General features: G+C 45.3%; 1 protein-coding gene and 1 pseudogene across 1 annotated transcript; both read right to left on the bottom strand.

Annotated features, from left to right (window-relative positions):
- Positions 1-1,927: 1,927 nt before the first annotated feature.
- LOC136060810 (transcription factor E2F8-like) lies at positions 1,928-9,599 on the bottom strand. The gene is given in 14 exon segments (XM_065755607.1): positions 1,928-2,064; positions 2,067-2,085; positions 2,693-3,006; positions 3,149-3,284; positions 4,164-4,370; positions 5,261-5,759; positions 6,018-6,105; positions 6,481-6,682; positions 7,027-7,172; positions 7,798-7,956; positions 8,272-8,577; positions 9,031-9,187; positions 9,313-9,498; positions 9,582-9,599. Coding segments are annotated over 14 exon segments (2,574 nt in total).
- Positions 9,600-20,021: 10,422 nt separating this feature from the next.
- LOC136060647 (olfactory receptor 5J3-like) lies at positions 20,022-20,672 on the bottom strand (annotated as a pseudogene).
- Between the last annotated feature and the right edge of the window lie 1,984 nt (positions 20,673-22,656).

Below are 22,656 nucleotides of genomic sequence, written 5' to 3'. Positions count from 1 at the left end.
AATGACAAAATGGTAATTTTGTTCTTAGCGCTCCTATATGCATATGAAATGAGGCAACAAAAGATTTCCAGGCCACTGAAAATTCTTGCTCTGTTCCATTTTAACTGACAAGTAGCGCTTAGATAATAGTTGGAAAATAGGAGAAAAGATGATAGCTGTATGTCACTGACACTGGAGTTATGGCTGAAGAGGTGCTTTCATTCTCAGCCTTAATTTTCAGGCACTTAGAGCTTTCTGAATGCATTACCCTTCAGGCTCCCATTACACATGCTTGCTTTAATCCCAAAGGAGGTTTGTGGCATCTTTGCTTGGGCTTTTTCTTCATTCCTTTATTGGGCTTTCTTGGCTATTTGTTTGATCCCTAAACATGCGGAAGAGCATCATGGTTATTTCATCACAAGTTTAGATTTGGTGTTCTGTACCTTGATATCAGCGCTGCTGCAGAGCATCTGTCTTTGGTACAGCAGAGGAAATTTCTTTCAGAGACAATGATTCCAAGTTCTTAAAGCCCACTTCCTCTGGCTTTTACTCCTTGAAATAACCAAGACATTCACTTTTAGAAAGGAGTCCTACAGTGTGATATCATGGCGATATAAATCTCTTCTCATACGCCTCAAAGGATTTGAACTGGAGGGATTCCTGCGCTCTTTAAATGCAGGGGCTGCTGCTGCCGGCCCTATGAGCAGGGAGGGGAGGGGAAAGAGAGAGGGCTTAGGGGATCTGAGCAGTGCCATTGCTATCGCCAAGCTGAAATAGCTGCTGATAAAAGCCTGGCATTTTGTGCCCTTGTGTCCACTTGTGAGTAGGTGGACAACAATGCAGCCCCTCAGATGACACCTATGGCGCATTCCTGAGTGCAGCCTAATAGGTCCTAAGTAAAGATGAAAGCGCTGTGGTCGCTGGTGGATGTGAAATGTAAGAATCCTCCAATGAGGCTTCTGTCATAGTGACGTTGCCAGAATTGCTTACCAAAGTGCTTATAAATGTTTATGGATGTGTTTGTGTGATGCTGCACTGAGCCCTTCGCAACGGAGAGCTCCAAGGATGCCTCCTTGCTTCCCTGGGGTTGTGTGTAATCCCTGCTGCGTTGCGGTTATCGAGGCAAAGCGGGGAAGCATCTTTGGGTGGGGTCATCCGGAGGTGGGACTCCTCCTGCTGAGCTCAGGCACACTAGTTCATACACGCTATGTGACAGCACCTCGTGTTCAGAGAGAAAGCACCAGTTCTTTCTGCCCCTTGCTGATTAAATATAGTTTTCCCCTTCTTCAGAATACATGTAGCCTTCACTGAGCAAGGAAAACCCCAACAGAAAGCCAGCAGAAAGTCAGCATACAACGTAGGACACAACACCAGTAATTTAATTTCATTAAACATGAAGTCAGAGTGAGAGTTGGATGTAATTTTTATCTGAACAAATGCGTTTTACATTGCAGCGTAAATAATTCTCAAGTTTTATATAAGCTAACATTTTTTTGTTTGCTTGTTTTAAAGACTTTTTCAATTAACTTACCAGAAGAGGATCACTGGTCATAGGAACAAAGGAAATTCTATCTCTGGCCTTTTAGAAAGACATAAACTATGTGCACGCTCACAGTACTTCCTTTGTGCAACACATGGACTGAGCAATGGACTGTACCTGTCCTTACAAAGACACTTTCACCTTGCTTTGCATAGCAGAAAAGCGAAGCAGAAGACACAAGATGCAGAGCTCTGCTGCAATGCTTCAGGTAAGCCTGTTGTAAAGACATCCAGCCCTAACTTTCTCAGCAAAGCTGGTTTGAGTTCTAAAGCGTTCAGGCTGTCCCAGTGTTGTGGTCTTGCCAGTTCCAGGACACAGCCCAGCTCACCGTGCATGCAGTGTGCAATCAGTAACGATGCCTGCTGACACAGTCAGCAAGTCTGTGCCCAGACATCAGTTCCCTGCCGCTTACAGTTTTCCTTGTGGAACGTGTGAGGTTCCTTGGGAGACTGTGTCAGTAGTACCTGAGTTTGTGGATGGAGCAGATGCTGGTTTTGGTCCTCCTGGGTTGTGGAAGAAGTTTTCTGTTGTCGTCTCAGGCTCCAGGGGTCTTCTGGCACAGTGGGCTGAAGGGAAAGAGAAAGGGAACTTTCAGTGAAGGAAAAAAAGTCAGTTGTAGGTTTTTGCAGAGTGGTATCAAACGCATTCCTTCCTCAAATGTAGAAATCTAACAGCTGCCTGTGGAGAAGAGCGTCCTTCTTTTTGAAGCTATGCATCCATATTCATCTGTATCGACTCTGATAGAAATAAACTCATTTATCTAACCTCCTCCTATCTCCTTGTTTAATGCCAACAAACCGTAGGCAGTGCAGTACTATATAAATAGAAGCTGAGAGTCAATTAGGAGAAGAGGCAACAAGTAGACTGTTAAGAGCATGTCATTTTGGATATCATTCAGCATCCTCTCAAAGACTCTTCACACCTGGTCCTCCTCCAGCCCCTCCAGGTGGCTCCACTTTCTCAACAAGTAAAGTACATTTTCTTCCCTTCTAACCTCTCAATTCTATCGTGCTGTCGCCAGTCTTCCCTGCCTGCCCTTATGGGAGGCAGTGCTGGGTTATGAATAAGAACAGGAAAAGTGCTCATTTTAAACTGCTACCTTCTTCAGGAATTACTGCCCCATTAATTCCCACTCAACCAACGGTGAAGCAGTTGCAATCCACTGTTTCTTACCTTTCCTTGTAAGGTCACATTTTGTGAGCTATGATTAATGCTTTCTGGCTTCAATGGGGTTGGAATATGCTGCAGAACGGGATTTGGGGGAACTTGCACACCAGCAGCTATCAGTCTTCCGTGCAGCAGTGCAAAGTCCAGAAGTGAAGAACTTGGATTTGGGACGGGGCTGATGTTGCCAGAATTGAGACAGGAGTTGCTCAGTACGGGTGCAGTAGCTGTAGAAGTTGGTGTCAGTGTGATGTTCAAGGACGTTATTTGAAAAGCTGGAATGTTAACTGCTGTCTGTTCAGATGCTGTCATTGGAATGAAACCTGAAACAGAAAGAAACAACGATGGAAGGACTGAAAATTGAAACTAGAGACCTTGCATTGCGATTTTATGACTCTGGTCGGATGAACTGACCCACAGTCCTTCAATCCAGGTGTATGCGTATGTATTTCATTTAGTACTCGCCTGCAGTGGGTGAGCTGTAGGTACCAGGGTGCTGCAGTGAACACATCCCAGTATTCTCTCTATTAAGAAGACATGCCTTATTGCTGTGGTGAGTGCACTGAGTAATAGGAATAAGGTAGCCAGATGGAAGAAAGGCCTGAAAAAGAAGACAATGTACCTTTACCCCATAGGTGTAAGAAGAAAATAAGCTTTTCTTCACAGTTGCATTCCCCTTGCCACTTTCTTATTCTCCATCCCTCACATCCCCAGGTCTCAGCATTCCATGCCCATACTGGCTGCTGTCTGAAATTGCACGTGGTCTAATCAAAGCCGTGCTCTAAAGTGAGGTTGTCCTCATCCACACAAGTCACCTTGCCTCATCCCCTGACAGTGTGCTCAGAGAGGAACTGCAAACCTACGTGCAGTTAACACAGTGCAGTTCAACTAGGCAAAAGAAATCCTCATGAGGAATTTTTTTAAGAGGAAACATTTGGGTTTAGTGTCGTGTCACCTCATTCCTACGTTGTGTCTTTTTTCTGTGGCAAATTCCAGAAGACAATCCTTTGGTGTTTGTGTGTTCTGCTTTTGTCAACAGAACTGCTTGTGATTTGCAATTTGGCTGTAGCAGTCAGTCTGAACTGTGGAGCAGCGAGTTTTACCACAGTTCCACTGTGAATCAAAGCGTGGTGAAATAAATGTTTATAAATAACAGTGTGGGACAGAATGAGAATTCAGTATAGCTTCCATCTACTTAGATATCTTCATCCATGGTTGGACTAGATGATCTTGTAGGTCCTTTCCAACCTGATGAACCTATGAACCTATCCCAGTCAAAGCCTGAAAATCATTTTGTTTCCTCTTACAGGGGAGTCCTATGCTAAGCTGTTTGTTTTATTTTAAAGCACGCTTTATAATAATCCAACTAAGGCAAATCTGTATTCGTGTAGTTATTCCTGTTTGGTTTCTTTTGCAGATTGTTCCGTGTGTGCTTTTGCACTTAACAGCAAGAAATGCTGTGGTGTCAGGCAAAGCTCACCTCACGAGCAGGAATGGCAAACGCCATTCCTGTTTTGGTTCTGTCCTCGTTTTCTGGAGCGTGTTCTCTTTTGTGTTGGTCAGAAGAGTTTGCCACGCTTTGATCTAGTGTTTGGGGTCTGGTCTGTTTCTCTTCCTGGAAGCTGTCCATTTCACAATTGCTTTGAGAGCTGTTGGAAGGTGGTCTCTTGTGCTCGGTGGGTTCTCCCTTTAAAATAAACTACGTATGGAAAAAGAAAGCAGATGCTGTAATGCTGTAAAAGGCCTGACATTAACTACTCAAGTACTGTGATAGCCCTGTGTTACTGATTAGAAAAGCAGATTCCTGCATAAACATGAGTAACAGGAGCTACTTTAGAACCATTGCATAAACAGATTGAAAGAGTCTTGAAATAATGTGTCAGGAATTGTTTCTTTTTGACAGTGTACTCTTTGACACACCTTCTCAGGAACAAAGATGTGATGGGGAAATGAGAGAATACAGCCTGATTCTAGGCTGGCTTTGTGAAGATTTACATTGTGTTGTATCCTGTATATTCTGCCTGATGCTTTGCAATTACCATGGTTATATTTTCTACATAAAAAACCCAAACCAAGCAGTGCAACAAAACTCAGCTGCCCGAGAGGCTTCTCTACAGTTAATGTAAAAATATGAGAGCACATTAGGCTCCTGTATGGGAACTGCTGAATCATGGCCTGAACCACTGATGGATCACCTGAGGTGAGCACTGAGTCAGCCATAGGAGCACAGGCGAAGGCAATGCTCCTGTGTGAGCAGAAGGGGTGGAGTCTGGCTCCACCTTTCCCAGACTCCATTTAAGGGTTGACCACCACTGGGGAAGGATCTCTTGTTGAAGATCTCTCCTTTGGAGTTTCTTATGGTGAGCCTTGGATGCTGGAGAGCATTTTTTCCCCTTTATTTCGATTTTTTTCTATCAGAATAATCTAATTATGCCATCTATAAAATATCTTGGCTATAATACAATTTGGTATTATTCATTGTGTTAGCCTGGTTCCTCGCAGCTCCTAAATCACTTTGGAAATGAATAGATGGCCCCATTACTATGCTCTGAGCCAGAGTTACAGCAATTAACTTGCCATAGCACTGTCAAGGCTTTCCTCGTTGCTTCTGTGCTTTTTAATCAAGTTATTCTCTTGCAGTGCTTGCCATCTCTTAAGGCAACTCTTCGAGGAAGATTCACATCTTTCTTTAGCTGCCGTGGCCTTTCCTGGATCAGCTGCAGCTGTGCAGTTGTCCCCTTCCCTGGTGGTCATTTCATGTAATGCTTTTGGGTTGGTACTTTTAATTCCTGTCACGTTAGCACACGGTTGAGGCATGAAACTCGGGCCATACGTTGTCACAGCGTGGGCTTGGAAAGGAGGCAGATATACTGCATTGGAGGCTCCAGAGTGAGGCTGAGGTAGTATGACTGGCAATGCTGAGCAGTGGCTGGGAGGGAAGGCACTTAATGGCTGAGTGATAAGTGACTTGGGAGGGGGTGCAGCATTGTGAGTGTTGGCCCTGGGAGCTGCCTCAGGCTGGGGCACGCTGTGCTCCAAAGCAGATCCCGACAGATTCTTTTTCACTTTTGGTGTCCTTAAAACAAAAAAGCAGGACAGAACACACATTTTAATGTTTTCCTGCAGAAATGCCTCGAGTGTTTTTATTTTTGTTATACAGAGAGCGTGAATTTGTGTGTCTTGATAAACTGAACAGAAAACTCTAAGTGGAAAAAATAGCGTACACTCAGAGGTGACAAGGTTTTTGCAGATCACTGCCCAACTCCAAATAAGTATAGATTAAACTTAACAGCCAGTGACCAAAAGCTTCCAAACACAACATGTGCAAACTTACTTTGGTGGTCCTTCCAGCTGATGCCAAGGGACTGCTGCAAGCTGAGCAGTTTTGCTTGTGTCAACTGATACATTTTCATCTGTACCTGCTTCAAGGGAGAAAACAGAAAAGGAACATAACTGATAATGTCTCAAAACGTTTAAGTGAAATACTGCCTTCAGACGGTGTTATTTCTACCATTATTGCCACTAATTGCAGAGCTTCTTCTTTGAATACAGATTAATTTAGATTTGTTTTTGCTATTATTCTTTTAAGGCCTCAAGATTTACAGACAACATACATTTCATTTCCCCCCATCTTGTTGCTTTCTTATTTTCAAATGTAGTTGTTGTAAAGAGGCATATCGACCCATCCACATCTTCTATCGTAGGGTGGCCAGCCTGCATGTCTAATACAAGACTACACATACAAGAGAAAAACATGACTAGAAAGAGATGGACAGATACAGTTTGCAGCTATGTACTTGTGCTTATTTTAAGTGGACTGGTTGGAGCAGATTGGATCTTCCTTCTGTCGCTTTCTGTACTTTTAAGTAACTTTATCACGGATAGATGCCGAGTGAAGTGTTGCTTTCCTCTTGAAGGAAAAAGATTTTTGGCACATTGCTGTACGGTGGCGGTGGATTCTGAAATATGTGAGCTGCAGGCTGCAGGTGTTGTTTCAAGCTTTGTAGTTAGAAGGCAGAACAAACAGAAGGGTCTGTATGATATATATGTAGTCACATATGCAGTAATTAAAAGCAATTACTAGAGCCTGGCTTATAACTACTGAAGCATCAGCAGTGGTAGAAATGGAAATGGGAGTCTCAGAATAAGAACATATACTGTGTGGCTCTATACTGTGTGGCTCATATGTGCTACTCCAAGAATTGCTGTGCTGCTGAGAACCAAGTGCAGTGAGGTGCGTGTGGAGGACTTGGTGCTGCTTTTACTCGGTATTTCGGTTCACAGCTTTCTGGGAGTGAAAACAGAGGAGTCACAGCCATCAGCAAAACAAAAGAAAGTGACACATATGTACCCTGGGTGTTTGGTGTGACTTCAGGTCCTGTCCATATAAATGCTGGTTTTCTGCCTCTCTCCTCTGTGATGTAAAGCTTCTTGATAAGCTGAAGGCTGCTGAGAACATTTGCTATGTCGTAAACCCTCCTGATTTTGGCTGAAACAAATGCATGTAAAGCAGAGCAATTTTTAATAACGAGCTACAACTGATCTGATTACAAAAGCTGTGGTGTATTTTTAGCGGTTGAAAGGACAAGTCTTCATTTACGAGAACTGTTTTGGTGTGTTATGACTTAACATCACAGACATGACAGCTTTTTTGTTGCATTTGTACTATTTCATGCAAAAGAAAAGAATAAAAAATAAAAGGTGAGCTTGAGAACCAAAGAAAAGTATAATTAAGAAGGAAACGCGAGATGAATTGTTGATCCCTCAAGAGCAAGCACATGTTCTCAACTATTAGAACACCCAAGCCTAGACCTCGAAGCACCTTTACATATGAATGGGGAGGAAATGCACAGGGAACTGAAAGAAGGGTAAAATAATGAAGAAACAATTGGCAGTTACAGCATTGGGTTTCGCTTCCTCATGTGCTTAATCTTTAAGGACTTGGACAGTATTTCTTTAGGCTTCCATCGATCGTTGCTTTGGAGGTTCCAACACTGCAAGGTGAAGGTGACAGCACTTCACACTGCAGCCTTGTACCAGATTTGCTCATTTAGCTCACACTTGATTTTAGAGAAGGATCAAGAAGCAGATGGGAACAGCAGCCTTTTACTTACTTTTAAACTTGCTTTTATCAGAGACTTCCAACTGATCTACAATTAAGATTTCAGCAGCGACTTCAAGGCTTATTATTTGTGGGGTTGATACAAGAAACAGCATCACAAATTTCTGACTCATCAGTCGCAGAGATTTGTCTTTCTTGCTATTTACAGAGGCTGCAGCAGACAGGAAAAGAGGATTAAAGCATCAAGTGACATGCCAGCCACAAACATTTGTATAACGCTGTAGAAATTTGTCAGCAACAAGGATGAGAGCAAACAACACAACAACTAGGCAGGGCCAGCACTGAGCCCAGAATTGAGTTTCTACACAGCTAGCATTGGGAAATCAGGTGGATGCCACATCTGACTATAAAACTGTGATATATTCCCATGCATCTCTCCTATCACCTACCCTGTGATTTATCTATTTGTTATAGATATTCATCATCATGAGTGCATGTTGTTCTTGGCGTTACAGGGAAACCTTACCAGCACGGAACTCCATTCCTGGGTGCTCCACGGAACAGATTTCTGTTTGCTCACTGGTGCTGAAAGATCTTACCACTTCTTCACTTCTTTTCCCATCCAAATCAAACTCATCCTTGTACTCTCTTTTCTTGATCGTCTCAATTAGGAGCATGTATTTGTTCTCTTCTCCAGCTTTCTTCAAGGTGTGCAGGGTTTTGGCAAGGTTATGCCTCCCGTGCCAGATGTATTTGTTTTGGGCAAGGCGGCTCAGCATGTGCAGGCTCTCCAACACATGCACAATGTCATAGATACGTCTGCGTTCACACTCTGCAGAAATGAAATGCAGAAACGAAACGTTCTTGGAAACTCCTGCTCCACAATTGCTTTATAATTGTCTTTTAGGTGCTCTCCTACAGTTTGCTGTAACAATTCAAACACCGTTACAGCAGTGTGGTTCGTAACTATGATGGGCTTCATAAAACAGCAGAATATTGGAATTTCACCATTCTGACAGCAGGAAAGCTTCAGCTTTGTGTTAGCGATTTGGACTCTAAGCCATCATTTCCATGTCAAAAAAAAACCCTACAAACCAACAGGTTTACTTGTGCTCTCCACAAATGTTAAGTTTATTTGCTAAGTTCAGCACGCTGGAGAAGCTGGTTTAAAAGAACTGTGGGAGGAGTGAGGAGGTGGAGGGTTTAAGTGTTCCGGCTGCGACAGAGTATGGCACGATGTCAGGGTGCTCGATGGGCTCGTGCAATAGCACATCCACCAACTTACTGAGCTCCTCAGCTACTTCATCGAGGCAAATGCAGTAGTTCTCCTCAGCGCTGGGGTAATCGGGGTACCGAGCCAGGAATCTGCGGCACAGGGATCCCAGGCTCTTCTCCCTGCGCGTCGTCGGAGCCCTTCCTCGCTCGTCTCCCGGTGAGTGCTCCTACGCAGAGCGAGACGAGAGTCCGGTGTAGAGACGTTAAGGAGCTTTCCTGCCGGCGGGAGGGCTGCGAGGGACGGCCTCGCATGGCCCGCTGCCGAGAGGCAAAGCAAACGGCCCACGGGTACCTGAGACCGGCTCCGCTCGCGGCAGCGGATCTCGAGGCTGGCGGCTCTGATCAGCAGCTTCAGGTTAGCGGTGGGCGTCCAGGGCTCGGCGGGAAGGGCCGCCCCGGGCTTGGGGGGCGTGGCGAGCGGCTGACAGCAGCCCGCCTGCTTCGGGGGAGTCCGCAGCGGCGCGTCGGGACGGTTCTCCTGCGGAGAGAAGCGGGGAGACGGGAGGGACGGGGCCGAGCGAGCGTTACGGCGCCGGGGAGGAGGGGCCTCGGCCGCGGTACCTTGTTTCCGGAGCCCATCTCGGCAGCGGGGGACCGCCCCGCCCCGTCGACGGGCGGAACTCATCTGAGATGCTCTGAGGCGGTCTCTGCAGCTCCGCACGGACGTTTGAACCGAGAGCGCGGAGCCTCCGGTTGGGGCGGGCCCGACCGATCAGCTGGCGGCCTCGCGCACCGCTCGGCCAATCAGAGCGGCGGGTTGGTGGGCCGGCGGCGCGTGCCTCTCCCGCCGTCCGCCCCAACGGCTGCGGCGCACGGGGCGGCCCCGTTCCCGCCTTGCTGCACCTGAGGCGAGCATATCTGCTTTATATGTAATAGGAGCCATAACTGCAAGAAGCCCGCGAACGTGATCATATGCACAGTCCTTGGGTCTCTGCTGACAGTATATACGTTACTAAAAGTCATTTCTTCATATTAGAGGAAAAGAATTGAGGAAAGATTTGGAGCTGAGCCGTCCTTGATGCTATCAAATAAGAAAAAAGGCCCCGAGTGTTCCTGGTTGTGAGCTGCTTCTGGATGCAAGCAGGGAGCGAGTTGGACCGTGACTGTAAGTGCGTGTGTTGATGTAGAAAAGGTTGCGGGGCTGAGGTTGGTCCATGTTACTGCTGCTATTGCAGCTCAGGAGCTGCTGGAGTGATTCCTTGTATGACTGTGCTCCCTCAGATGATCTCCCGTTTTCTCAGGCAATGCATGTGATGCTAACAGAGCTGACAGGCCAAAAAATGAGTTCACTCTGCAGAGTTGAAGTTTACCGAGTCGCTCGCCATTTGTGGTTGTTAATCCATTCGTGCACGTGTCAAACGAATGTGATTTCTGTGGGTGTGAATAAACACAGCGAGCTCTTAGTATTTTCAAAGGGTCCTTTCTGCCATTACTTAGGGCAGCAGGGGATGCGTTTCGTTTCTTCTAAGGTTAAAGGGAAAAACGTTTCTTTCCTTTGCTGAGGAAAGCTACTGCTTGTGTTATTTGTAGTAAACGATGTGTCGGTTGCCATGTTCCTCCCTTAACATATCTCTTTAGGATGGAGAAGTGGTGGTCAAAATAGCAATAACCAGGCAGCGGTAACAAATTCAAAAGGATGCAGCCTCTGTGTCAGAAGCAGAGCTCCAAATGTCGCAGTTGAGGCTCGCCAGTATTGATAAGTGTTTTAGATGTGAGTAATTGAAACTCGCTGCTGCTCTGTGCTTCTAGCAAAGTGTGAAATTGAGGAACCAGAAGGCAGTGCCGAGTGCAGGGATGCGTGACTGCAGTTGGAGTGCTCGCCTTGTGAGTGAGCAAAGCACTTTACTGTCTGCTCATCTCAGAGTAGAGAGTTCAGAAACGCTCTGCGATGTGAGCAGTCTGGGTCCTGAGCATCACTTCTTCATTTTGCTGCTTTTGGTTAAACGAGAACCAGGCCAGGTCACGCTAAACGGGGGCTGAAGATGTCCTTCCATGTGGGAAGACATCTCCTGTGTTCATCATCTCTGCGGGTGTAGGGAGCGGGAGGAAGAGGAGAATGAGCTGACTAGTCCTGTGAAAAACAATGAGAAGTGGCATTAAGTGAGATCCTAGTTCTTGCACAGTAGGTTCTTCAATGCTAGATGGAAAACTAAATAATTATTGGAAAAGATAATAGATGGTTTGGTGTTAATAAGGTGTTTGTATAATAGCTGGAAAAATGAAATGAGAACAACTGAGTGGGCACAGCCCTTCTGAATCAGGAAAATGAGCTTCAGCAGCTCATATGCCAACATGTGAGAAGAGGGGGAGAATGAAGAGAGGGCAGAGTGGAGCTGAGCTGCATCTCATCCCCCAGGTACAACAGCCTGAGTATGGCAACTTGGTACAAAATTAGCCCCAGCCACCATTTACAGCTAGCTCATAAATATATATATTTATCAGCTGCCTCAATACTTTCTAAGGACAATAAAATATTGTAAACATTAGAACTTGCAGCCTGAGTCTCCTCATTTTAGGAGGAAGTCTCCAATACAGTGAATCCAAATCCAGACTTGTGCTCCTTCTCTGCTTTGTCAGTCAGTTCAAAATTCAGTCACTCCACTCAAATCCATAGCCTACCTTGAGTCTGGAGCCTTGTCCATTTCCAGTTATGAAGTAATTGAGTCAGGAGGCTTAGCTGATTGCTAACTTACGGATATATTCTGCTTTCTTCCTTTCTCTGGTTACTATTTCATTCTTTAAACAGTGGAACAAACACCAGTGTGAATATTCTCAAAGGAGCTCTGCGATGAAAGAATGTCAGACTGTGGACAGGGAGCACATTGTGCATAGCTTTTCCCATTGCAATACTTTTCTTCAGTAAAACACTTAAGCAAAAGCAGAATATTTTTTCTGCTACCAATAGGAAGACGTGTAAAGCAAAGGCACGCTGTGACTCCGGACAGCTACATCTAATCTGTCAGCCCTCAAATGATGAGGAAGGTTTGAACCAGGATCCCTTCATGTGCTTGCTAACCAATATGCTTCTCTCTCTTTTATCATAGATCTGGGCTTTAAGCTTTCTGGTGTTAAATTCTGGTTCAAAGGAAAAAAGAAAAAAAGACACTTTCAGTCTATTAGAGTGCTGAAGTATCATCTCATTTCACAGTGTCTCTCCTTAAAAGGTTGTCACAGCAGCAGTAAACCAAAGGTCAGTTAAACACAATGACAAAATGGTAATTTTGTTCTTAGCGCTCCTATATGCATATGAAATGAGGCAACAAAAGATTTCCAGGCCACTGAAAATTCTTGCTCTGTTCCATTTTAACTGACAAGGAACATAACTGGTAATGTCTCAAAACGTTTAAGTGAAATACTGCCTTCAGACGGTGTTATTTCTACCATTATTGCCACTAATTGCAGAGCTTCTTCTTTGAATACAGATTAATTTAGATTTGTTTTTGCTATTATTCTTTTAAGGCCTCAAGATTTACAGACGACATACATTTCATTTCCCCCCATCTTGTTGCTTTCTTATTTTCAAATGTAGTTGTTGTAAAGAGGCGTATCGACCCATCCACATCTTCTATCGTAGGGTGGCCAGCCTGCATGTCTAATACAAGACTACACATACAAGAGAAAAACATGACTAGAAAGAGATGGACAGATACAGTTTGCAGCTATGTACTTGTGCTTATTTTAAGTGGACTGGTTGGAGCAGATTGGATCTTCCTTCTGTCGCTTTCTGTACTTTTAAGTAACTTTATCACGGATAGATGCCGAGTGAAGTGTTGCTTTCCTCTTGAAGGAAAAAGATTTTTGGCACATTGCTGTACGGTGGCGGTGGATTCTGAAATATGTGAGCTGCAGGCTGCAGGTGTTGTTTCAAGCTTTGTAGTTAGAAGGCAGAACAAACAGAAGGGTCTGTATGATATATATGTAGTCACATATGCAGTAATTAAAAGCAATTACTTGAGCCTGGCTTATAACTACTGAAGTATCAGCAGTGGTAGAAATGGAAATGGGAGTCTCAGAATAAGAACATATACTGTGTGGCTCTATACTGTGTGCTCTCCACAAATGTTAAGTTTATTTGCTAAGTTCAGCACGCTGGAGAAGCTGGTTTAAAAGAACTGTGGGAGGAGTGAGGAGGTGGAGGGTTTAAGTGTTCCGGCTGCGACAGAGTATGGCACGATGTCAGGGTGCTCGATGGGCTCGTGCAATAGCACATCCACCAACTTACTGAGCTCCTCAGCTACTTCATCGAGGCAAATGCAGTAGTTCTCCTCAGCGCTGGGGTAATCCGGGTACCGAGCCAGGAATCTGTGGCACAGGGATCCCAGGCTCTTCTCCCTGCAGCCATTAAGTGCCTTCCCTCCCAGCCAGGCTCTTCCCTCCTGGCTGGGAGGGAAGGCACTTAATGGCTGAGTGATAAGTGACTTGGGAGGGGGTGCAGCATTGTGAGTGTTGGCCCTGGGAGCTGCCTCAGGCTGGGGCACGCTGTGCTCCAAAGCAGATCCCTGCTGCGGATATCAGGGTCCGAGTGGATTGCTCTCGGGCGGGGAGCACGACAGGACTCAATACATGAATGATCAGGCTTTTTTTATTACCCGGACAGCCTTATTCTTATAGTGTTTAAGACAGGGGCGTACAGAGAATGGCACACAGTCATTGGCTGAGAGCCTCAGAGAAAAAACAACTTTAAGCAGTTCCCAACAATTAACAGCAGTGAGAAACCATCCTGAGGGAGGTAACTCTTGATATCATCCTAATCCTAAGAAATCCAAACAGGAATGCGTCGGCAGCGGGTGTGAAAGGCAGTGCTGGCAGGGCGTCCCCTGCTCAAAGTGCACTTTTCCTCTCCCACTCGCCAAAGACCATCTCCTGCTTCTGCTTTTCTCTAGGTTCACACAGTGTACTTTCCCCTGAGCGCCGTATCAGCGTGGCCAGCGCATAACACAGAGCCCAAAGGAAAGCTAAACAGACTAGACTACCAAGGACAGCTTATTCTAAAAATACCTATAGTTACAATTATCAGCAACCCTGTGAAGCCTTCTTCACTGAAAGCAGGGTGAATAACATAATCACAGAAGTTTCCCATAGATGTCTTGGCAGCATGGGTTGCTCAGCTGAAGCAGTTCATGTCCGCTTTGAGTTGTTTGTCACTTGGCCCAGGAGCATCATGACCTCCTATCAACATCTAATACCTTTCCATGAGCATATAGTCTGTGCTGCAGTGCAAACTGTGCTCGTACATATCACCGTGACTTCCCTGCTCCTGCAGCCATTTCCCAACAGGCCTATTATAATGCAAAAAACAAAAAAGGTGTGAGATAGACCAGCAGGGGTGCCTCCTGACCAATGGCCCCCTGCTGAAACCTGCCTCCATGTGACCACTCGTCCATATACAGCTAATGAGTTGATGGACCTAGTACAGCGGTTCCATCAAAAACCAAGGGAAAGCATACCATCATGGCTCCTAAGGTTATGGGATGCAGGAGCTGAAAGTTTTTTAGGGAATGGGACAGAGATGTCAAAATTAGCATCCATAACAATAAACCCAGCCTTGAGACAAAGGTTATATGCAGCCGTCCACTACAGTGATGAAAACCATTCTATTATAGATTGGTTGATGGCAGCATGACGCCTAACGTGGCCTAATAAAACTGATATTCCTTTCAATGCTGGTTTGTGGTCCTCTATGGAGGACCTCCAGACAAACATCTGAGAATTAGGTATGAGGGAGGCTATGTACGCAGACACTTTTGAAAGCCCCGATACAGAGAAATTTACAGCAGGTATGAGAGATCTAATACTGCAGCAGGCCCCCTCCCGCCTATACAGGATGCTAGTTTCCATACTAAATCCGTTGTTGGCATCAGAGGCCATCATACAGCAGGCAGCCTTGTTAGTGGCAGACTTAGGGGAGACAGAGTGTGTAAGAACCAGGCGCAATGTTCGTGTAGTGGAAGATGCTGAGGCCTTCCCTATTAAAACTAAAAAGCCTGCTCCACGGATACCCCGATCAGGCCCCGTATGGGTATCCCAGAAGACTATGTTCAATGACCTCACATGGGCTGGGATTGCATTTACCAAAATTGATGGGCAACCCAACCATGTTTTGTTACAGCTGTGGAAACAGCTTAAAAATGATCAAAAATTTCAGAGTGCTCCCAGAAATCAGGAGTACAAATTATACAAGAAACACCACCAACAACCTGGAATCTGGCCGACTTCATAATACCAAATAGAAGGAAAAAACATCCACAGGTGTCGCGGGCTACAGTGCCTGAGCCACCTGTGGCAAAAGATTTGGATCTGGCAAAGTTCATGGATGAACGAAAAATACTGGTCCCCCTAGAGCCTCCAGATGTGACCGGAGGCCCTATGTAGAATTAACAATATTTTGGTCTAGGACAAATGTGCAGGAGGTGATGGCTCTAGTGGATACTGGTGCAGAAACGTCAATTATATATGGAGACCCAACAAAATTTAAGGGTAATACAGTGACGATTGGTGGGTTTGGGGGACAGACTATTCCAGTCACCCGGTTACAGACTATTCCAGTCACCCAAACATGGTTGAAATTGGGGGTTGGGCATCTCCCGCCCCGGGAGTATAAGGTGTCGATTGCCCCAATTCCAGAATATATCCTGGGCATAGACATTCTATGGGGTCTGGCTCTCCAGACGACTGTGGGAGAGTTCAGACTATGGCAGAGGTACATTAGTATCCAGGCAATACGGACAATATGAAGGGGCCATGCCAAACATGAGCCCATTTGTTTGCCAAAACCACACCGGATTACTAATGTAAGACAGTACAGACTCCTGCGGGGGCAGGAAGAAATATCAAAGACGGTGCAGGAATTAGAGAAAGTAGGTATTATCAGACCTTCACACAGCCCATATAATTCCCCCATATGGCCAGTACGGAAGTCGGATGGAACATGGAGAATGACGGTGGATTATAGGGAACTAAATAAGGTGACGCCGCCCATCCATGCAGCCGTACCCAATATTGCCTCCTTAATGGACACTCTTAGTTGGGAAAATAAAACCTACCATTGTGTCCTGGATTTAGCAAATGCGTTTTTTAGCATACCTATTGCTAAAGAATCACAAGATCAATTTGTGTTTACATGGGGAGGCAGGCAGTGGACCTTTCAGGTCTTGCCACAGGGGTACGTGCACTCACCAACATACTGTCATAATTGGGTGGCACGTGACCTGGCTGATTGGAGAAAACCAAACAATGTGAACCTATACCACTATATTGATGACCTCCTGTTAACATCCGACTCACTGGAAGCAGTAGGGGAGGCAGCAGATTCATTAACTGCCTACCTAAGTGAAAGAGGATGGGCTATCAATCCTCAAAAAGTGCAAGGTCCAGGACTGTCCGTAAAATTTCTAGGGGTAGAATGGTCAGGAAAGACCAAAGTGTTACCTGATGCCATCGTAGATAAGGTTCAAGCATTTCCAGTCCCTACAACACCAAAGCAGCTGCAGGAGTTCCTAGGTATATTGAGATATTGGCGTTCCTTTATACCTCATTTGGCGCAGCTGCTGAGACCTTTATATAGACTTACCAAAAAGGGACAATTATGGGACTGGGGGAGAACAGAACAGGATGCTTTCCAACAGGCGAAACAGGCGGTTAAACAAGCCCAGGCACTGGGTATATTTGATCCTACCCTCCCAGCTGAGCTAGATGTCCACATAACTCAAGATGGCTTTGGCTGGGGCCTGTAGCAACGTCAGAGTTCTGTTTGGACCCCCATTGGATTTTGGTCTCAGGTGTGGCATGGAGCAGAGGAAAGATATAGTATGACTGAAAAACAGTTATTGGCTGCCTATTCCGCATTACAAGCGGAAGAGCCAATAACCCAAACGGATGAAGTTATAGTCAAGACTACGTTGCCAATCCGGGGGTGGGTAAGAGATCTGACCCACCTTCCTAAGACAGGGGTGGCCCAGGCGCAGACAGTGGCATGATGGGTCGCCTATCTCAGTCAGAGGAGTAGTCTGTCTTCCTCACCGTTGAAAGAAGAGCTCCAGAAGATTCTTGGCCCAGTAACGTATCATAGTGATGCACCGAAACAAACTTTGGTTGCTCCACCACGGAAGAGTCCTGTCCAGGAAGGAAAATATCCTATCCCTGAAGATGCCTGGTACACGGATGGGTCCAGCAAGGGCAACCCAAGTAAGTGGAGAGCAGTAGCGTACCATCCTGCCACAGTCACAATATGGTTTGAAGAGGGGGATGGTCAAAGCAGCCAGTGGGCAGAGCTGCAGGCGGTGTGGATGGTTATAAGCAAAGAACCTGGTGATGGTATCCTGAATATTTGCACAGATAGTTGAGCTGTGTATCGGGGGCTCACTCTGTGGATCGCACAGTGGGCCACCCAGGATTGGACTATCCACTCCCGACCGATCTGGGGCAAAGATATGTGGTTAGGCATATGGAACGCAGTTAAACACAGAACTGTACGTGTCTACCATGTTTCTGGTCATCTACCCCTACAGTCACCAGGAAATGATGAAGCCGACACACTGGCTTCAACACCGAGTTAGATGGGTTGAGAACTCGCCATCTGAGAATATCGCTTACTGGCTACATCAAAAGCTGCGGCATGCTGGGCAGAAGACCATGTGGGCAGCCGCTAAAGCGTGAGGACTGCCCGTACAACTATCGGACATCGCTCAAGTATGCTGAGACTGTGATGCCTGCTCTAAGATAAGACCGAGGTCGTTGCCTGAAACTACAGCCCATCTTGCTAGTGGACACAATCCTCTACAGCGGTGGCAGGTTGATTATATTGGGCCCCTCCCTCGGTCTGAGAGGGCGAGATATGCCCTAACCTGTGTCGACACCGCGAGTGGGCTAATGCAGGCCTATCCAGTACCAAAAGCCAACCAGGCATACACTATAAAGGCACTCACAAGGCTGATGGCTTCCTACAGGACACCGCAAGTCATCGAGAGCGACCAAGGAAGTCATTTCACAGGTGCAGTGATACAACGCTGGGCAGAAGAAAATAACATTGAGTGGCGATTCCACCTGCCATATAATCCAATGGGGGCAGGCCTTATCGAACGTTACAATGGTATTCTCAAGGCTGCCCTGAAGACAGACTCTCAGTCCCTGCAGGGTTGGACAAAGAGATTCCACGAGACCCTGCGGGACCTGAATGAAAGACCTAGAGACGGCAGACCCAGTGCCTTGAAAATGTTACAGACAACATGGGCCTCCTCACTTAGGATCCAAATTACGAGTACCGATAATGAGGTGAGACCTCAGATTGGCCGTGAAAACAATCTTCTGCTCCCTGCCCCTGAGGACCTAAAACCAGGTACCAATAAAATAAAATGGCCCTGGAAGGTGCAGGTAGGACCATGATGGTGCGGCCTACTTGCACCTTGGGGGAGATTATTGGAGGTGGGGGGTTCGGTAGCCCCTCCGGTAATTGGTACATGGCCTACTGAAATAATGGTTAACACTCCAGCCTTTATTGCTAAGGGGACCCCTATCATGTCTCTGTGGCAGATCAGGACACCCCCTTTGGTGCCTGATATAGTCGTACAGCCACAGACATGGGGTCAGAAAGTATGGTACAGGCAGCCAGGGCATGCCCCTGTACAAGCTGAACTGTTAACCCAAGACAGGAATACAGCCTGTATCTTACCCTGGAGAGCGGATTTTCCCCTCTTGGTACCTCTAAAACACTTATATTACTCCCGATAAGCCTATGAGTCACCAGAAGGAACCAAACAATGCTGCAGTGTTCCAGAGTTGCCATAAGACCATGTGCAGCGTCTGGTGATGGTCTAACCAGGACTGATGACACATAAGATGGACCTGCACTGTGTGATTGCATGCTTCCAGTAGATACCACTGAGCACTGGCCCAAAGAAGAGTTCAACTGATGCGCCAATGATCACCCATCTCGGATTAAATCAACATGTGTTGCGACGGGCAATTATGTAAGCGTCGTGATGTATTGGGTCTCTGTATCAAGGGGAGCTCACCTTACGGTTACTTGATCAGTGGTTCACGTTGTGAAGGGGTGGAGTGTATGGGAACTGCTGAGTCACGACCTGAACCACTGATTGGTTACCTGAGGTGAGCACTGAGTCAGCCATGGGGCCTCAGGTGAAGGTGATATACCTGTGTGATTGGAAGGGGTGGAGCCTGGCTCCACCTCTCCCAAACCCCACTTAAGGGCTGACCACCACCAGGGAAGGATCTCTTCTTGGAGATCCCTCCCACGTGGAGTCCCCTGCGAGCCTTGACATCCTGAAGGTGAGCCATCTTCTCTTTTGTTTTATTTGTATCCTATCTATATAGAACTACTCAAAATATACTATCATCTCTACTATTTCTTTGTGAAGTACCATCCTTGGGAGTTATTCATCCCCACATTCAATATCTTGAGTATTATTACTGAATATATTGCTGAAACTATCTTTTGCTCTTCAAATGTGGTGAAGCATTTCTTCTGTGATAACAGCCCGCTCTTCCAGATTTCTTCTTCCAGTATCGCCCTCAATGAGCTGCTGGTTTTCATTACCGGCAGCTTTTTTCTGATGAGCAGCATCATTGCCATCCTCATCTCGTATATTTTCATTATTCTGACTGTGCTGAGGTTCCGCTCCACTGAGAAGAAATACAAGGCCTTTTCCACCTGCACCTCTCACCTGGTGGCTGTCTCCTTGTTCCACGGAACCGTTGTCTTCATGTATTTGCGACCAGTCAGCAGTTTCTCTCTGGACACAGACAAAATTGCGTCGTTGTTCTACACTGTGGTGATCCCTGTGCTGAACCCCCTCATCTACAGCTGGAGGAACAAGGAGGTAAAGGATGCTCTACAGAAAGCCATAGACACCAGCACGTGGCTTCACTTACTCTTGGGTCTGTCCAGTGTGATTTCATTTTGATTTTTAAGGGATTATTCAGAAAAAGTCAATATTGGAGACCACATAAACACATAGTCAATTTTTAAATGTTCATTGTTGTTCATTAAATGTTAATCGTTAAATGTTCATTCAAAATTTAAATGTTGAAATAAAATTCATAAACCAGTTCATTGAGATGGTTATCAGAGCAAGTGAGTTGTAGCAGTGGGTTTGTGTCACAAAAAAAGTGATTGATGGTGTTAGGGCCACAGAAGGACAATTTCAGTAAGCCACAAGTATGTACCAAGGAGTTACAGAGTCCACCTAAATATGACCCAGTCACCAAGCAAACACAGACTCTCCTGGCCATAAGAGAGGTATAAAGCAGTGGGTTGCATATAGCAATGTAGCGGTCATAAGCCATCGCAGCCAGCAGAAATCCTTCTGTGGTCGCAAACAGAACAAATGAAAAATGCTGGGCAAGACATTCTGAGTAAGAAATAGTCTTAATCTCCACTAAGATGTTTACCAGCATCCTCGGAATAAAAACAGAAGAATAGCAGAGATCCACAATGGACAAATTAAGGAGGAAGAAATACATGGGTGTTTGCAGCTGGAAGTCAACTGTGATCAAGCTGATCATGCCGAGGTTGCCCAGCAGGGTGATGACATAGATTAGCAGAATCATCACAAAGAGAGGGTGCTGTAGTTTCGGGCAATCCGTCAGTCCCAAGAGGATGAAGTAGGTGACTGTGGTGTGATTGATTACAGTCATCCTCTCCTCTGTAACAGTTTACCTGCAGAGATGAGGTGTGTGATGACCATATAGCTAAGAGAGAAAGAAACATTATTCATGAGTAGTGCTACCATTAAGTAGCACAGAGGCTGAGATTACGTATCTGGACCTTGCTTCCCTTTAGTTCAGCTATGATTCCTTAAAGCATCCTCAAAAACGTTGATAATATTTTCAGAATTGGGAGCATCCTCAAGGAGGAAAATAATAGTGAGGTGCCCAGTGATCTTTCTTTGAGGGACAGCTGCGTGCATCTGCAACAACACAGCTACTTTGGTGATGCTAATTTTGATGTGCAGGTGTATCAGCAGTGGCTTCAGAAACACATATGGTAAATGCTGAATGAGTTCTGCAACTTCCTTCGTCTTTTCAGCTAAGCATTGCATATTATCTATTCACCAGGAAAGAATTAAACTCACCGGAGTATATTTCATCTGGAGGAGAAGCTTCTCACTAAAACCAGTGGGTGTCTCTTTAGTCTATGGAAGAGACTTTTCCTTTTCAGTCACTAGGAGAGGCAGCCAGACTACACAACTATTTAAAATGCTAACAAAGGGAGTGGGAAAGGGGCAGGTTTGGGTCTCTTTTATGATAAACTGATGCAGTTCCCAAGCTGCTCCGTGAAGCAGAGCACATAATTGGGTGGTTCCCTTCCCAAGACACAAACTATATTTTATTTGGAAACTATTCACACAAAATAGATAAATAACTTACATTTTTAGATATCTGGGTCTGTTGTTGAATCAGAGGAGACTCAGGTAACAGACAATTTCCATTTTCATTTCCATGTCTAAATGTAATCCAGACATTCAAGTCAGCAAGGGTGCTCCTGCAATCCATGCAAGATTAAACAGCAGTAGAGGCAACGAGTCATCCTGTTTATTTCACCCTGTTGTGAAGGGAGTGAGCGGGCTAGAAGCCTACCAATAGGTTGAATTACCCTCTGGGGAGTCCCATCTTCTTCCATTAACTAAAAAAGCAGCTGAGATGTTTAGCTTGACTGTGTTTAATGGAGAATTCTAAAGTTCCGTAACAGAGGAAATTCCTATTTTTCTGTACAACTGTTGAGCATAATGGTTTAAGCTAACCTGACCACCTTGCTGACATGAAAGCTGATATCCTAAAAACAGCAAAAAAGAAAGAAGCTTTAGAGGTCTCTGTGTGTGAAATACAAATAATTTTTTTTCCAGTCTTTCTTGTGCAATCATACCCAGATTTTTTAGAGAAAAAAAGTAAAGATGAGTGAAAGAAGCCTGAGGAATATTGTATGTCTGTAGGACACTGGAAATCAATGGAACACTGAGGAGCACAGACATTTAGGGCTATTAAACTGGTGGTGAATAACATAATCACAGAAGTTTCCCATAGATGTCTTGGCAGCTTGGGTTGCTCAGCTGAAGCAGTTCATGTCCGCTTTGAGTTGTTTGTCACTTGGCCTAGGAGCATCATGACCTCCTATCAACATCTAATACCTTTCCATGAGCATATAGTCTGTGCTGCAGTGCAAACTGTGCTCGTACATATCACCGTGACTTCCCTGCTCCTGCAGCCATTTCCCAACAGATCCCGACAGATACTTGTTCCTGCTTCTGAAAAGACCACGTCACATATTGTGATGAACAACTCCTGAGGAGTAATCTGTGTTTTATAGTTTTTTTCATATGTCTATGACCACTGGATGAAAGACTGAGACTCAGCTGAAGTGGGGGAAGATGTAATTAAGTGACATCTTCAATAAACTGACATCTGTAACAAACTTTTTGAATCAGTCCTTAAAAATTCAGTTCTTGCACATGGAAAAAATGGACAAATGGTTCGGATGCAATACCATCTATCCAACTGCATTTTGGAAGAGCAGTTTATATCAAATCAAGTTTTGGAATGTTTGAGTCAAACTGATTATTTTGCTCCAAAAAGAAAACAAAGTAAGGATATGATTCAGGGAACTGAATTTGGGGTTCTATTA

This window comes from Cyrtonyx montezumae, unplaced genomic scaffold (genome assembly GCF_038088225.1).
Source record: "Cyrtonyx montezumae isolate F1298 unplaced genomic scaffold, pur_monq_1.0 scaffold_10, whole genome shotgun sequence".
NCBI classification, from domain to species: Eukaryota; Metazoa; Chordata; class Aves; order Galliformes; family Odontophoridae; genus Cyrtonyx; species Cyrtonyx montezumae.
Note: the sequence above shows the minus strand (reverse complement) of the source record. Positions and strands in the feature narration are given on the sequence as shown.